At 33.5% G+C, this 18,085-nt stretch overlaps 1 protein-coding gene across 2 annotated transcripts; it reads left to right on the top strand.

The window, feature by feature from the left end:
* The first annotated feature begins 1,431 nt into the window (after positions 1-1,431).
* Positions 1,432-18,083, top strand: LOC122395595 (intersectin-1). Of its 2 annotated transcripts, XM_043393288.1 has the most exons (37): positions 1,432-1,739; positions 1,859-1,914; positions 2,148-2,301; positions 2,380-2,528; positions 2,614-2,841; positions 4,276-4,374; positions 4,798-4,968; positions 5,106-5,129; positions 5,520-5,684; positions 5,803-6,163; positions 6,246-6,459; positions 6,531-6,682; positions 6,756-6,878; positions 6,956-7,094; positions 7,182-7,496; positions 7,577-7,942; positions 8,010-8,179; positions 8,259-8,460; positions 8,677-8,961; positions 9,129-9,239; positions 9,423-9,518; positions 9,643-9,651; positions 9,832-9,969; positions 10,054-10,177; positions 10,310-10,474; positions 14,657-14,787; positions 14,882-14,988; positions 15,056-15,128; positions 15,202-15,408; positions 15,481-15,564; positions 15,635-15,790; positions 15,872-16,018; positions 16,095-16,335; positions 16,522-16,596; positions 16,826-16,900; positions 17,174-17,347; positions 17,427-18,083. In XM_043393288.1, exons 2-37 carry the CDS (start codon positions 1,893-1,895, stop codon positions 17,576-17,578), a joined length of 5,604 nt encoding a protein of 1,867 aa, XP_043249223.1. In that variant the 5' UTR covers positions 1,432-1,739; positions 1,859-1,892; the 3' UTR covers positions 17,579-18,083. The 2 variants fall into 2 exon arrangements, with proteins under 2 accessions (XP_043249223.1, XP_043249224.1); XM_043393289.1 differs by lacking the exon at positions 4,276-4,374.
* The last annotated feature ends 2 nt before the right edge of the window (positions 18,084-18,085 follow it).

The following is an 18,085-nucleotide window of genomic DNA, read 5'->3' as shown; positions in this document are numbered from 1 at the left end:
CAAGGACGTGTCAAGCACAGGCCACTCGTAATTTTGTATAATTCGCATTACTCATCACTAGTGTCATTAATACCCGAATAAATCTGACATGTAGAGTACCTGAAAACTATTCGAGAGAATAAAAACTGTTCAAGTATACTGTGCCACTTCGGTACTTTATCCAACTTATTATTCTTTTTTTCATAATTGTCAAGTTGATCATTTTTGTTCGGACATACTTACCTTCAAATAAAAATAGTAGTAAACTATTATCCATAGAGAATGGAGAACCAGGTTCAGAAGTAGTTACATTTCCGGCCGTTAAAAATGTACATTGACATTTGGCGCTGTTGCAGAAATTCCGAAAAATATTTTACCTAATTTTACTAGGATTCTTTACTAGAACTTGTTTCAAGGACATCAATTATAATTCTTTTGTATCACTAATAAATATAGGTGATACTTTTACGTATCGGCATCATTATAACGAAAAAGAAAACTAAATAACGTTGATCGGAAAATATACCTTGATGTCTCTAGCAAATGTGTAACAAACGTTCCGTAATATTCGAAATATCTCTGATAATAATCGTATTTGACTGTAACCGTTCTACTCTAATTATATCCGATATTACGGGATAGCGTCGAGTACTCGAGTACCTAACTTAAACTCGGGCTCAAATCAATAAAACTGCTCGTCACTATACAAAAGTAGTACATTTCGAGTATCGCACGTGGTGTCACCACTATAGACTTTCGATAGGCAATTTCCTACCTGACGAATATCGATTAGTCGATAGAACAATTCTTTTCCATTGAGTTGTGTCTTTACCACTTCAAATCTCGATAAGTTTGTTAATTCTCAAATACGTCTTGCTTTGGGTTACAACATACGACTCGATTTTCAACCAGACAAACAGCATATTGGTTTCTTGAGTTAAAAGTGTCACAATTTTGTTGGTACATCGTATTTGCATTATTGTATGCATTTCACGTCTATTCCGATTGGCCATCTTTTATTTAACTTCTCGCAAGTCGAAATGTAGAGTTGACATCCCATTATCCTATTAGGAAAATTTATTCTTTAATTTCAATTACGATCCGTTTCGGACGTAGACAATGATTCAAGGAGATTAGCTAATCGGAGTGACTTACTTCGTACAAAAATAATCATATTTAGAGTAAATTGTAAGCTATTACAGAAACGATTTATCACTTCTCCTACTTTTTACAATATCTTGGCTATCAAATACTCTTATGTATGTGGAACGAAATGTTTCCTACTGCCTCGTGCACCAAGTATAGAAAATTTGAACCAAGGGTTGCGGAAGTGGCGATCTCTACCGAAGATCAACGAAATGGTTTCGGACAAGCTATCGATTCCAACCGAAGATTCCCGGAAATAACCGAGGTCGTGAAAGTGACGTATGTACGTCAGTCAGTGTGGGCCGACCCGCGTATCGTCGGTAGAGTTCTGGAATTTTTACGATTCGCCCTCTCGGGAAAGGATCGCTAAAATCGCGATACACAATCATGAATTTCTTTTCGTAAAGTTGTAGGAGGGCTCATGAGCAAGAGAAGCGGCTCATTATCGTATGTTTGTACAACTGGCGTGAGAAAAAGTCCTGCTCTTATACGTGTGCGTTAGAGCCCCGATCAATCTTCAAGTTCACGATCCCGCGCTTATTTGGTTAATTGGATTTGTTCGTGATTGAATCCACGCTAAATTGATAGCGTTTCGACAATTCTTCTCTCGTGAGGTATATCTCGAGTCATTCTTGCCAGGATCAATCACCGTGACCTAACCTTGAAATCACAAATTCCTTGTCCGACTTTCTAGAAAAGTTTCCATGTAAGTCACGTTTTTCTTACCTTGCAGATTCAAGTCGGTGGTCACCTACGGGTGAACAGAGATGGCCACCCAACAAAATCTGCGTAAGTCATGTTTTTCTTTCTCTACAATAAAATTAACAACCATGTTCATTTCATCTGTCATGTTGACAGCAACTGTTTATAGAGAAAATACAAAAGCTGTTGATAATTTTTAATTTGTTAAATATTATTGATTAAACTTTAGACTAAGTTGTAATTACTGGTACTTTCATTCAGAAACAATCCATTGATTAGGTGTTATAAGAAAGATAAAAAAAAGATGTCAATTCTTTCAGGTTTGGATCCCTGGCTAATCCAACCCAGAGAACTTGCAAGGTACAAAGAGCAATTTGAATCTTTAAAACCAATTAATGGTGTTGTTACTGGAGATCAAGCAAAAGAATTTTTGCTCAAGTCTCAGCTTCCACTTGTCATTCTTGGACAAATATGGTATTAATATTTTGTCATTGTATTCCCTTATGTTTAGTTTTTACAAGTGTCATATATAATGTGTCTCTTATCGTGTAGGGCTTTATCGGATGCAGATGCAGATGGCAAGATGGATATAAATGAATTTAGTATTGCATGTAAATTAATTACTTTAAAGTTACGTGGCTTTGAGATTCCAAAAACACTCCCACCAATTTTGGTGGAAAGTTTAAAAGTTCTTTCTAACGGTGAGTATAAAGAGGAGATAAGAAAGAGTTATGGTTGTTTTAATCTATAATTATATTTATACTTTTTTATATGACTTATGTCTAGGTGATAATAATGCGACAAACTTAACAAACGGAGCTGCCAATATTCCACAACAAAATAATGTCGCTTCATTAGTGAATTTAACTGGACCACCGCCAGTATCGGTGCAACCCTTGATTGGTGGAATGCCCATGAGTGGATCTGTTCCACGTCCTCTTATAGGTCCACCACCATCAAATGGACCACTACCAGGACATGGAATTAGACCTGCCTCACCAATGACCTTGCCAGGTAATTAATTCTTATATCAATAACTAAAATGGTCTTGGTTGTTCAATAACCAGGGTACCTGGATACCTCGAGTATCATGTTTGTATAAATCGGATATAAAATGATGATTCCGATCCATTCCTTAAATACTGTCCCAACCTTTTATTGCATCCTACATATTGTTTTGAAAAAATTACTTGCAATGATAATATAAAATTGACACCGAAGTAAACAGTTTTATACAATTGCAATGAGATTCTAGTGGCAAAAAGTTAGTGGTAAAAATATCGAAACATGTGTATCTCTCGATTAATTTGGATAATTGATATTCTACTGTATCATGAAAATAATATAAATTATGATAGGATTCGTCTAAACTCTTACACTATTGTTGAATATTGTATTTCACGAAAAATACCGTTATGCCATAGTTTACTTTATAGTTGATATTTTCTGTAATAATTAAATATTTAATTGCTAAGACTGGATAAAAATAACTTTCCTGTCATATTTGATATTTACTTTCGCTATTATTGTTCGTTATAATGGTCATTCCAAGCGAAATACATATCAACTAACAAACAGCATTATTTAGCATTATATTACTTACGCATCATACTACACAGCATCACGACAAAGTAGACAGAATGTGGCTGCCACTACACATGCCACAACTCACACAGCGTCAAAGCCACCTGCTCGACCTGCACCACCCTCTGTGGGTATGTTACAAGAACTGAATGTTTGCGTACGAATGATTATATCTGGGTTATTTTCTTTTCGATTCATTGATTTAAGGTTTATCAAAATATTATGATTCTTCTTTGAGGCATACAATTTTTTTATATTGAATGGTATAATCAGCAGTATGATATATGTATTATATGTTATGGCACACACGCTCAAATTTTGAATGCAGAGACTCATTTTTGCATGAGAAATATAAGACTATGTACTATATTTAATGTAACTTGCAATAGAGATGTAAATTAATGGCAGCTTGAAAATTTGTAAACAATTCTTAAAACAAACTGTGATAAAAAATACAATATGATGAAGACGTCTATACAAATGCATATAATAATTTATATGTTATTGTCAAAGTAGTAGTTTTTTTATAGAATGATATCATATGTCACATACCTATTATACGATGTGCACTAAGAACACAAACACATTTATTCTTTCATGCTTTGTATGTGTGTATTCACCTAATATGGATGTATCATCCTATATCGTGTTATAAGTGGTTATGAATATGAAATTCTTGCGATTGTATATATACAATATATATATGTTTTAATTTAAAAATATGTAATTTTATATAATCAATGTCGCAGCAATAGCTTTGTTTGTTAACTACACATATTTATCGTTCTGTTGTTTCTCTAATGTGTTTGGTCACACCTATACCACAGTTATACATTAATATAATATTTGTGCTGCAAAAAAAAGGAATCGTGCCTTCTGCAAGTACTACTACTACTACTACCACCACTACCACTACTCCCAGTGGTGGTCCTCCTCAAAGACCTGCTCCACCCACAAATATTGGTATGTTTAAAGGAACGAAGAAGATTTAAAAGGATACATACTATTTCCTTGAAAATACCATAGATGAGACAGCATGTAAACTTAGACAATAGTTTCTTGTATTTTTATACTTGAATTTTAGAAGAAAGAAATGATTCCTTTTTCTATCATATCATATATCATTACAACAAACACTTCATATTAAAAAAGATCATTCTATCACATTACATGAACAATGCATATGTGCAATTATAAATTAATTCTGTATTTATTGCAGAGCTTTCGAGTAATTGTAGCTTGAAGTTACGTTATTTTTGTTGGTAGACTATTATTTTATTTTCCAATATATGTTATATTTTTTCATTAATTTTGCACTGTACTTCATAGAATTAGACTAAAATAATTTAATTTTTTCCACAAATGATTAACATTATACAATTTCAGGAGCAAATTTTACTCCTGCTATAAGTGGACCGCCGCCAAAACCTGCACCTCCTTCGTTTCCTAATAGTCCTGTCGCGGCTGGAATTTCACCCGTAAAAGTTCCACCTATATCTGCTGCAACGGTTGTTCCTCCAGTTCAACCAATACAACCAATGACTACTTCTGCTATAGGTAAGTAGAGTTACGCCCATTTTATTATACTTTTATTTCATTTTGTTCCTCTTTAATATTCATTCTTTATTGTACAGACACGTTTAAATTAGGCAGTCTATTAAGTTGTCAATGATGTTTTTATTCTTTCTTTACAGATTTACTTGATCTTGAGTTACCAGGTACACTTAACACGCTAACAAATGAGTTTTGTAGAAAGTATAATTTTATTATTTTTCATGTGTTTTCAGTTGATAAGAAATTATATTCAGGTCTTTTTTACAGTAACTATTAATATATGATCGTACGGATGAAGACCTAACATATATAATTCTTATGAGATTATGCTATTTTGTAGTATTAATAGATATGTAATTTACGTAGAAAGTCATACTACATTGATACAACATTCACTAAATTATTCTTAAAATTATGTGTGTAGATAACCAAAGTATATAATTATAATTACTAACTTCATGATTACACAATTCTTAATGTTAACTCCTGTATTCCGGCTACTTACTATCCATCCAGGAGTAAATAGTTTTAATAAAAGTTTTATTTTTTAACAGGTATGTCCACAGTAGCTCCAATCGCACCCTTAAATACAAATCCAACTCCAGTTGCTGCTTTTGGTATGGGACAAACAATGCAGATGCAACCATTAGGTGCTGGTATGATTGCTCCAATTACAACTGGATCTACTATTGCACCATCTGTTGCACCAATACCTGCTGGTATGTACAATTTTAAATATATTTTGCTAATTTTTATTAATTTGCACAATTTAAACCTGTTATCTGAAAATGTTTATGTAACGTTTTATTCTTCTGTAGCAGTTATGTATTTTTTTAGGGACTGGTGTGATGACATCTCCTCCAGTTGTAGGTTTACCATTAGTGTCAGGACCCGCAGTAAGTGGTGCATTAGTGAACGGTGTAATTGCTCAGACACCAGTATCTACAAGTACACCACTGAGTACAACAGCACGTCCACCAAGCATAGATAGAGTGGGTTCGATTGATTCACAGCATAGTCAGCATTCAGTGGGTTCGCCTCAGTCTGTAGAATGGGCTGTACCTCATCAGACAAAATTAAAATATACCCAGTTGTTTAATACTTGGGACAGGACACGGTCTGGATTTCTGTCAGGTCCTCAAGCCAGAAACATTATGGTGCAGTCGCAGTTGCATCAACGTCAATTGGCGCAAATATGGTATAATCATATAGTCGTATATGTGAAATAATAATTACTGAAATAATAACTCCTAGTGCTAAAGAATATGGTTGTATATTAGGGCGCTAGCAGACATGGATTCGGATGGACGTTTGAGTTGCGATGAATTTGTGTTAGCGATGCATTTATGCGATATAGCTAAATTTGGTGAACAAATGCCTAGCACACTTCCAATAGAACTTATTCCACCTGCGTTCAGACGTCAACGGCAAAGTAGTTTGACGCTGTCGCAGTCTGGAGCAGAGAATGTGGATCCATCCGCTGGTATGCCACAGGTAAATTTAATATTTTTACAAGTTTTCATTGGAAAAATCACGTTTCATATATCACGATTATCGTTTTAAAGACGTCCTTTGAAGATAAGCGTAAAGAAAACTTTGAAAAAGGCCAAGCCGTATTAGAACGGAAACGTAAAGCTCTGTTAGAAACTCAACGTAAGGAACAAGAAGAACGTGAACGGAAAGAGAGAGAGGAGGCAGAGAAACAAGAAAAAATTAGGTAAGTTGATCTTCGTTTGCATCAAAGTGTTTTTGTATTAGGAGGAGGAAAAAAAAAAGCAATGATTATACAGACTGGAGCAAGAGAGACGTAGACAAGCAGAAATTGAAAAGCAACTCCAAAGGCAAAAAGAGATTGAACAGGAGAAAGAGGAACAACGAAAACGAGCACAAGAGCAAAGGGAAGCAGCACGAAAGTAAGTTAAAGTGATGTTAATGTACTTGAAAATGAAGCATGGTATTCTATTATTAATAAGCTTACTTTGTTTCGCAGGGAAATGGAGAGGCAACGGCAATTAGAATGGGAAAAACAGAAATCGCAGGAACTTCAAACTCAGAGGCAAAAAGAGCAAGATGTACTGCTTAAGTTGAAAGCAAAAAATCATACCCTAACTATCGAACTTGGAACTCTTGTAAGTGTTAAGCAAGTTATCGTTAAAGCAATTAGTATCTATTGTACATAATCTATTTTACATAATTTGTTGGTATAATTCGCACAGAATGATAAAGTGAAGGAGTTGTCGCAAAAGATTTGTGACACTAGAGTGGGTGTCTCTGGTGTGAAAACGACCATCGATGGTATGCGATCAACGCGTGACGCACAGTTGCAAGAGATGGCTGCCTTAAAGAATAAACTTCGTGAACAGAACCAAAGATTGTTAGCTTTGAGTCAAGAGAAAGCTCGCATAGAAGCAAAGAACAAAGTTAACTCGGCCATGGAATCCGCAAATCAGGAAGCTATTAAAATGGCGTTCGACAATAAACAAATTACTCTCAAACAAATGAAGGATAAGATAGCTGATTTGCAACAACAGGTATATATAAAAACATTCTCGCTCTGTCCCAAAATTAATAATTTTAATTGTTTGTATATAATGATTATTCGTATCAATAGATTGAAACTAAGATGGCTGATATAGAAAATAACAATGGTCAACTGCAAGATATTAAGACGCAAATGAAAAATTTGGCGACCGATTGTAAGAATCTTCATGTTACGTTTGAAGATAAAAAGTTAAAGGTGTTAGAACTTCGAGGTTGCGGTGTTGCTGGCACTGGTACCGACTACACCACATCTGCGTGGAGCGATACTGCTTGGAACGATACTACAGGAACAGGTAACGATTGGCCTGTCGACGATGTTGCTACAACTAACGAGGTGGAAGAAACTACTCCAGGTGTTATGAAATACAGGGCACTGTATGAATTTGTAGCCAGAAATCAAGACGAAATATCATTCCAACCTGGCGATATTATCTTGGTAACTATTGTCAAAGTAGATAATAAACCAGTATAAAGAGCTGAAAATTAACTTGCTCTTGAAATAGGTACCACCTGTTCAGAATGCAGAGCCAGGATGGATGGCTGGAGAAATTCGAGGCTACACAGGTTGGTTCCCTGAGTCTTATGTGGAACCAGTGGATGTTGGAAACGGAAACGGAAACGGAAACGAGAATGCTTTTATACAGCAAGATAGTGTGGAAAAGAGAACATTAGAGTTAGTAGATCAACTACAAATTAAACTTAATTAACGAAATAATTGTAATTATCATATTTTTTATTTCAATTTATTACAGAGGAATCGCTGAAGTTCCTGAGAACGTATCCGATGCAGGATCATTAGGTGGTGAACCTCCTGTTATCGAACCCATCATACCTACCCTTGGTTTGGGCACACCTTGCGATATACAAGTAACAGCTTTGTTTCAGTACCGCCCTGCGACAGAACAACATCTTACCTTCGAGAAAGGAGATATTGTTAATGTTATTGAACAACAGGTTAATATAAATTATATATCGTTTGTAGTACATACACTGTCTTGACTGTCGTACCGATTGTACGACAATCTTTCTAGGGTCATTTTAAAGGTTGAACCATATACTTTCACATATTCAGTGTATTGCAGTGTGACTTTCTTTTTTTGTGCATTGGTATTAATTTGGTCACTACTGTATTTGAGGGTTGAATTATATAGATGTTGTTTCATTGATCAGGGTGATTGGTGGTATGGTACATCTAGTACCGAAGCTAAGGGTTGGTTCCCCAAATCATACGTGAAAGAAATTACTACTAATCAAGCTGCAGTGGTTGATGGCCTCAACGAGTACTACATTGCTTTGTATCCGTATACCTCTGCTGAAGCTGGAGACTTAACATTCAATCAAGGAGAAATTATACTGGTCACTAAGAAGGAAGGGGATTGGTGGACAGGCACTATTGGAGATAGGAATGGAATTTTCCCTGCCAATTATGTAGAAAAATGTGATGCTCCGGATCAGGTATATTAATTGTTTTTGTAATTGTTTTACTTTCCTAACACAACGAATTTATAATTAAGTCTGAAGCTTGTGACTTTGATGTTAATGTGTATTACAAAAAGTAGTAAGTCTGTTAGAAAATTATGTGGTGATTTTAAAATTCTAACATCGTGCATAACATCGATCAGGGTACACCTGTTGTTACTAACGCGCCTGAAACAATCGCAACTATTACAACGACTGCAGATACAACCACAACTAGTAACGAAGCGGATGTTTCAGTTGCCCAAGAACCATTGGTTTGTAATATTTTTATTTTAACAGTCCCAATTTGTAGTTACTTAAGAAACATATTAATCAATCTGTGTCGTAAACAGTTAATATGTTATAAAACGCTAAGTAGACTTGACTTTGTAAGCATACCGTCAACAATTAGATTGCAATATTCGCAATAAGCTAGATGCGTGTATATCCATGTTTAGCAAACGACAAAAACTGCTGAGCAGCTTGAAGATGAAAGAGCAGCCGCAGAAGATAGGGCAGAATTGCCAGACTTTACTGCAATGGCTGCACAGCAGGTAATTAATATTATATTCGCTTATTGTGTGCGTAAAATCTTCGAATACATGTAGAACGTTTGTTATTTAACTAAATTTAATTGCTTCTTATTTCATTCCCATTGCTGGCATCCTGCTATCACAGTATTATAAGGTATTTTACCTCTTGGAAAATACACCTGCCAATTATTTAATTCCATGATTTATCCTCAGTACTTGTAGTCTATAACTTTGTAAAGAAACAATTCTGATTTTTAATACATATAATGTATAAAATCAATAATAGTAGTAATGATACAATGTACTTTTATAACGCATATTTTCCTTAATACAGCGAGGAAGAAAACCTGAAATTGTACAAGTTATTGCACCATACCAAGCTACTAGTTCTGAGCAATTAGACTTACAAAAAGGACAGTTAATAATGGTACGCAAGAAAACTGATAGTGGTTGGTGGGAGGGGGAATTACAGGTACAATACTATGTTGTTAAGCGTATTTCTATAATTATATAGAAATTTTTATAATAGTTACAATACGCTATGCCATTCTTATAGGCACGTGGTAAGAAGAGACAAATTGGTTGGTTCCCAGCATCTTATGTTAAGCCTTTAACCAGTAGCAATCGAAGTACACCTGTTTCTCATGGATATCAAGAATCTCCTACAGATCCAAGCGTTGGTATGCAGCTCTTAAATTTTACATCGTTCCATATAGTATTGAACAAATTTTAATCAAAGTAACAATCGACGATCACGATTATAAATGTAATAAATATAAGGTGTAATAATATAATTTACTTTGTCGATACAGAGCGTGTTATGGCGTTATATCCGTATCAGGCACAAAACGAAGATGAACTAAGCTTTGAAAAAGGTGACGCTATAATTGTGCTTGCAAAAGATGAGGCAGCATGGTGGAAAGGCGAATTGAATGGCGCGTCTGGTGTATTCCCCAGTAATTATGTATCTCCTATGTGTAAGTACATATATATTTTTTTTTTTTTTTTTCATAGTCTAACGTTCAATTTGATGAATTTAATAGAGAACTTGTTCTTAAGCAAATATCATTATTTTAGTAGCAATCGTAAGTGTTTATAAAACACAATTTTAGATAATTTAAATCTGTGATACACGGATAGACGGACGACCGTCAGGTTTATTTCTTATCAGTAATTATAAGATAGAATTAAATTGATGTTTTGGTAGTATCGATTACCAAAATTTAGTAATATAAAGAAACAATTTATTACGACGGTCGTTTAGTAAAAGCAGATAAATAATCTAAATACTAATAATCGATGAAAAAATAATTCTATTATTGGTCAAATGTAATTGTATATCTTATATTTACATGTAATGTTATTGTATTAATTTATTTTAATACATAGGTATTTTTAAACATGTTGTTATAAATGTACTGCATAGTTGCATCAACGATATTCATGTTGAAATAGTTGTCTTTTTATTTATTATTTGAAATTAGCTATAGGTTACAGGCATAAATAAGAATGCTAGTATAAAATATATGAATAGAATTAAGCTATACAATCCTATTCCACTAGATATGAACATCTATGGGGTTGTAAGAGTTGATCTTAATTGGTGACAGTTTTCTAGATAGAGCGTGTTTCTTTCGACAAATATTATTCACAACAGCTGTTGTGTGTGCTTTCTGCTCTGATATGGCTGCATTAAAATTAGCACTTTGGCTTGGAAAGCGGTACATCTTTGTTGTACAGTAATTGTTATTTCATTTCTGGTCTATTTATACCTAGTAGTTTGTGGTATAAATTATTAGAGAAGCGTACTTTCTCTATTGTACAGCCTGCCTGTCTGCCTGCATGCCTGCCTGTCCGTCCGTCTGTCCGTTTGAGGTAGCTACTTTGTTTCACTATAACACATTTAGTATACATACATATAATTAATAAGAATTATACATATATACCTTTAAATGTCATGTAACATATCTTATGATCAAAAACATTTATAACGTTATAATTTTCATTATTTATATCCGTGTTAGTAATGTATATATAAAAAATTGTAAATGAAATAATTAGATAATCCATCAGGTGATAATTAAAATGACATATTATGCAATTGTGATTTAAACTTTTTATGTTATTCGTTAAAAACTCTTTGTTGGTTTGTGCTGTACAACTTTTTAAAAGTGCTAGATTATAAAATCCTCAAACAGATCCATGTAATATTAATATTACTAAATATTGGTATTCAAAAATGAAATAGCTACTTCAAGCAATTTAAACAACTATCGTTTTGACACAATATCTAGAATCAGTAAATCCTTTTTACTAATTGTTATCTTTCGCCTCTGCTTGAAATGCAGCATAAAGGATAGCAGAGCAGCACCGCAGCATTGCAGGCTAAAATAAAATCATCTGAAGTGCAATAAGAATGATAGCAGACTCTACGCTCACCAGCGACGTGTTACAACACCAACAAGTCTTATCGGTGGAGACAGTGAGCATAGAAATGAGAAAAAGTATTGTGAAAGAAAGACTCAGGGGCTGGTTCTTCGTTTCTATATTACCCTGAATTTTTGCAAGTCTTTTTCCTCTGGTGCGGGGTCCTACTCGTTCCTTTGTTTTCATTGTCATTCAGATTGTTACCATGCGTCTTTATCGATCGTTGTCCTTCACGCTATCAAAACCTCTATGTATGGTTTCGACGGGAATATTATTGCGCAGTATTTATAAATATGTGCGTACGCGAGAGCGCTAAATATTTAATAACAAGTTATATATCGTAATTATGATTACGACCACCTGACATGTGCACCAAATTCTACCTCAGCCCTCTACTTTAATCCAAGACAAAACTTAAAAGTCGACGTATATAATTTGTTTATCTACTTAGAATAGTATCTAGTACCACCAATGCTTAATATGTCAATCAAACGTAAATTTATTTAAGACGTTCTATTTTTAGAAAAAGGTTAATTACAGTTTTTATTTGTACTAGCACTTTCAGCCCGGAATTTCATTTTTTCATAGATAATGATGTTTTTCTCGTAAAAAAGAAAAGATTTTGAAGAATGGCTTGAATAAAAGGAATTATATTTGATGATAGAAATTGTAGTAGAACGGAAGTACTTTCTATTAAGAGCAAGGACAATAAATATTAAGCTACCTTATCTGTAAAACATTCGTACTATTCTACGTATATTCTAACAATATTTGATCAGCTTTATGTGTAAATAAAAACCTACAAACACACCAAATTTGCAGTAAATACAAATTATTCGTAAAGTTTGTTAACATCGGGCTTAAAGTGTTAGGCCAATAGAAAGTAGATACACAGATTGTTAATAGTAATCCTGAATTTCCGTGATCAGTGCTCTTAAAAAAGACTTTAGCATTGAGAAATGTTCAATGCAGCCTCTTTTTTTACAAGCACTGTATGTAGCATATCATTTGGTGCGCAATACAGATGGTTTGTACAGTTATAACACACCGCGCCAAGGCCTAGTGCAAATGTTTCACAGCATTCTGAAATATGAGCAACCAAACATCATTTTTCTGCTTGCCTTCGATGTAAAGGGAGAAGGAGTTGTTGAATAATCACTAGTTAAATATATTGTTTAAATTGTCGCTTTGCCATGAAAACAGGTGAAGAATCTGTTATAATATATAATGAATACTCCTTCAGTCTCGAAGTTTAGGATAATCATACAATTTATATTTTTGTTTGAATTCAAAATTTTATTCTAAGCATAGAAGTCGTTCAAAGATCTAATATTCTTGCAGAATATTTACAAAGGGAATGAAAATATTGCTCTCTTTTAAATTCAATGTGTTTAACCAAATCTGTTGTTCCTATTTATTTATTCTATATATAGTTATTATTTGTTTTTCATTAATCCATCTAATAATACACGATGAAAGATGATGTGCTCCTTTTTCGCAGCCTTTTATTATAGAGCCTAAATCATCATTAAAATATCAGTAATAACAATCATAAAAGTTACAGATAGATATTATTACCACTGGTGGGAATGATTTGTTAAGTAATGTTATATTATCGTAAACCAGTTCTTCCATCAATTTACTCCTGAATATGATAGTTTACGTTATTTAAGAATAGGATACCTAATCATTATTATTTAAGGATGTTACGTTTGACGATTTTTTTCTTTAACGATTACTGTTGAAATAATTTTTTTTTTTATATATATATACAAAACAATGTATAAAATATTTGATTATCCCGTTTTCTAAAAATTAAGAAATAATTTTAAATACTTATTTGAACAAATAAGTAAATATATTTTATATGTTTAGTATTCATTCCATCGAAAGAATCAGGAACTTGATGGAATAACTAGTTTCGAATAACTGCAAGAATCAAGCGCACAGTAGACCAGCATATTTATACACTGGTTAATCCTTTTACACGTTCTATATGACTCTTTGCAAGAAAGGTGTATAAATATGCCTGATCGTAAGAATGAATATTGTGTGCTTAATATTAAATATTCTAGATGCGCCCATAATCTTGTAATCTTTATCTAAACATGTTGATAATGTGTAAAGCAAGTTATGCAACTGGTTATTCTTAGACGAGATACTTGTGTAGTGCTACATCCTTAAGATTGTTACTATTTGCAAAATATCCATATTGTTTGGTTGTTGTAATGTCGAATCTCATTGCGAATCTCTGCGTGTGGCGTACTTCCGAGCGAAGGTCACTGTACGGATGTGAACAAGTTCAGATCACTGTGTATTTATTACAGACTTTTGTTCACACTTCATGTGAATATACTCAAAATCTTCTCACATGCATATACACACCGTTCTTATACATATGTACACATATCCATACATATACAGACGTGTTCGCAAAACTGCTGATTGAAATAAAGTATCTGTCTGTTGTAAAGTATCGTTGTGTATAACAACTCTGTATTATTTGGTAATACCCAACAATCGATTTAAATAACTATATTATTATTTTACAAAATATGTTAATTTGTATTTTGTAACGTTCTCTTTGAAAGACTTCTAAACTTGTCAAAAAGTATAAAATTTATTTGTTACGTATGAGTTTAAGCTTTTGTACAATAAAAACAACAAGGTACATCTAAGAAGCAACGATACCAAAATGATAAAGAAAATTATTACATAAATTTTATGTGTAGTTAATGAGATGACAACTGATCTACCAGTGGTGGGTGGATTGGATTCAATGGAAAGAAAACGTCAAGAATACATCAAAGAGCTTATTACAACCGAGCAAGCATATATAGAAGACATGAGGCTTGTACACGAGGTAGTTGGAAGTTTTAGTAAATGATTTTCTATACTTTGTACTCGATTCTTTATTTTATTAAGAAGAAACCAAAGAATGAAAATTTTGTTTACAGGTTTTTGAGAAACCTCTTATCGAAAGCCTAGTTTTAACCGTGGACGAAGTGGATAAAATATTTGTTAATTGGAGGGATATTATTGCTTGTAACGACAACTTTTTGAGGTTTTAACATTTTACGGATACTTTGTGCAAAATAAGAACATTTTTTTAATGGGTATTTTCTTTTTAGAACATTGAGAATACGACGCGATAACAGCGAAGGGGAAGTTGTAAGAATGATTGGAGATATTTTATGCGAAAATGTAAGTAACAGCTTATTCTTATGTTTCATTTAATTTCACGATGCAATCCAGTGCATATAATTATGTATTTTAGATACCGCGAATGTCAGCTTATATCAGATTCTGCAGCTGTCAAATATCTGCTGCTGTTTATCTTCAACGATTGACAGAGACTGTACCAGAATTTGTTCAAGTTGCACATACTTGCCAACAAGATCCACGCACGAAAGGAATGCCTTTAAGTTCATTTTTAATAAAACCAATGCAAAGGATAACAAAGTATCCGCTTATTATTGGCAAAGTATATTTCATTTTTGTATCGCTAATTTTGTTTCACGTTTTACGTCATCCATATCTGTCATAATCATTCTAGATTTTAGAACACACTTCGGTTGATCATCCTGACAGACAGTATCTTCAAGAAGCATTGGCTAAAGCTGAAGAATTTTGTACTCAGGTAACGTTTAAAAAAATAAAGAATTCTGTTTAAATTTTTATAATATAAATACTTGTTATTTTAATCCTAGGTAAACGAGGGAGTTAGAGAAAAAGAAAACAGCGATAGGTTAGAATGGTTACAGACGCACGTGGCTTGCGATGGTCTTGAAGAACAACTTATTTTTAATTCATTGACCAATTCTTTAGGTCCACGGAAGCTTCTACACTTTGGTATACTTCATAAGGTATTCCTAGAGCAGAACTTATGTTTCTTTGTATTATGAAATGCTTCTTACATGAAATGTTATCCTTCGCGCGTGTTTTAGGCAAAAAGTGGAAAGGAACTTGTTGGATTTCTCACAAATGATTTCCTGCTATTTGCTCAGCCGTTACTTACCAAAAAATCTGTCTTCTATGGGCAACAATTTTCATTCGATCGAAACGAACATCAGAAATTTAAGATGTATAGGAAGGTACTACCTAGTGGAATATTAATATATGTATAAATAATAATATGACGATACTAATGGAAATATTTCTGTTTAACAGCCAATATTTCTAAATGAATTATCGTTACTAGGAGATTCAGACACAAATGGAAACCTTAGCTTAAGTTGGGGCGAAGGTACAGAAAACTCGACCAAGATACTCAGGTTAAGAGATCAGAAGAAACCAATGATATTGCTGGCACCATCTTCGAGCGAATGTTCCCTGTGGGTCAGAAGAATTACCGATGCAAAAAAGAAGTTTTCGGAAAATGAGAAAACACGCTTGCAAAGGCAACGATCGAGTGAGTTCAATTTTTATTGTTTCGAAATATTTGTATTCGACAAATCATGGTTCATTTGGTGTTATTTATCTTTGTGTAATTATGTTAGTCTTACATATTTAAGTTCGATTTTATTAAAATCAATGAAAAAAAGTTAATTATAGTAAATTTGTCACATAATAACATGTAATATGTATGAGTAAACAGAACAAGCGCAGTTCGGAGCGTGTGGCAGAATTCTCGTTACAGTGCTTGAAGGCTTCAATTTAAAGACAATACCTGGTAAGCGATTGTGTATGCTTAAGGTGTTTGGTTTCTTCTGTGCGTGTGCTCTTATTGCTTTGCTTGGTGGTCTTGATTCTTTTCTATACATATAAGCATGACATAATTAGAGAAACGGCATAAAACCATCTACCAAGAGGAAAGAAATCATCGAATATCATCGCTGTCACAATTACATCATCTAACTGCACGACGCGTTTTTACTAACAAAAACCTGGCATGATTATAGTTCGCAGGAGACCACCCGATGGTAGACTTCGGTTAGTAATTGAAGAAGCCGAGGATCTAATTATATCCAAAAAAGGTAAAAAATTATATTGTGTAGCGGTTTTGAACGAGTATTAAAGCGAATTGCTTTTCCACTTTTCACAACACACAAAGCACTTTGATAGCACTATATAATAACATTAAGTTTAGTAACATTACCATCATACATTTGCTTTGAATTTCTAATTTTCTACACGCGCAATTACTTATGCAATTATTAACAGCAAACACAAGTTGAGTTCAAGTCTGTGTTCAACCTACAATACAGTAACGACTTTTTCTTACTAATTTAAACAAATAACTTTTCTAGGCAAATGTAATACATTCTGCAAAGTGAGTATGGGTTCGCAAGAAGAGAGAACAGGTGTCGTATCTGGAACTGATTGTCCTTTGTGGGATGCATCGATGCAATTTCAAGTAAAGGATTTACTTGAAGATACTTTGTGTATCACAGTATTTGATAAAGGCTATTATAGCCCCGATGGTAAAGTTAACCGGTCAATTTTACTAGAAATAGACGACAAGACGAGCAATGGAAAAAATTCGATAAATATTATTCGCAGAATTTCTTGGCCGAGCCGAAATAAGGGTCGCTGACATAATGAGAGACAGTAGAGACTCGTGTGGACCTATTCAGAAACGTATTCGGTTGCATGAAGTTGAAAATGGAACCGTCGTGTTGAAGTTGGATCTACGGCTGTTTAACAATCGATAAGTGGACGTTTGTTTACGTTTATAGGTAAATAAGATTTTTCAAGTTTCTAATGTATATTTTTGTACTTTATACAAAGAAGAAAGTTCTTGCCTTAATCTAACTGAACAATTTTAGTAACAATTGATAAAGGCGCGACAAAAAAAACATTTTTTTACATAAGATTATTTATTATACTTTACAAACATTGATGAATTGATGTTACTTGATACGTTTTTCTAGTATTCAAGGCAATTCTGAGAGTTAATTTATAAAACAAAGGTACTTTTGTTTATTTTTTACATCTTGCATATCGTATAAAATTCAACAAATAACAATGATTACTTTGCTTCTTGTTGAATTACAGTATTATGTAATAAATGAATGAATGTTTCGTACGATGTACATGGAGGAGTACAATATTTGTTATTTTAAAGACTCATATTGTTATTATAGCTTTCGTAGCATATAACAAAAAAGCATTTATTTTTTTGTATTAAATATATTGTACAAAATATGGAGCATTAAAAA

The sequence above is a fragment of the Colletes gigas genome, unplaced genomic scaffold, assembly GCF_013123115.1.
Source record: "Colletes gigas isolate AHSC1104 unplaced genomic scaffold, ASM1312311v1 Colletes_gigas_Sc00006, whole genome shotgun sequence".
Taxonomy (NCBI): domain Eukaryota; kingdom Metazoa; phylum Arthropoda; class Insecta; order Hymenoptera; family Colletidae; genus Colletes; species Colletes gigas.
This window is presented reverse-complemented; position numbering and strand designations above follow the sequence as displayed.

What these genes read in the sequence shown, in the direction of transcription:
- LOC122395595 (XM_043393288.1), top strand. Translation starts at nt 1,893, where the DNA reads ATGGCCACCCAACAAAATCTGC. An exon ending in CAAAGGGAAGCAGCACGAAA is followed by an intron (nt 6,879 to 6,955) that starts GTAAGTTAAAGT and finishes TTTGTTTCGCAG; the next exon opens with GGAAATGGAGAGGCAACGGC. An exon ending in ACTTTGGTATACTTCATAAG is followed by an intron (nt 15,791 to 15,871) that starts GTATTCCTAGAG and finishes CGCGTGTTTTAG; the next exon opens with GCAAAAAGTGGAAAGGAACT.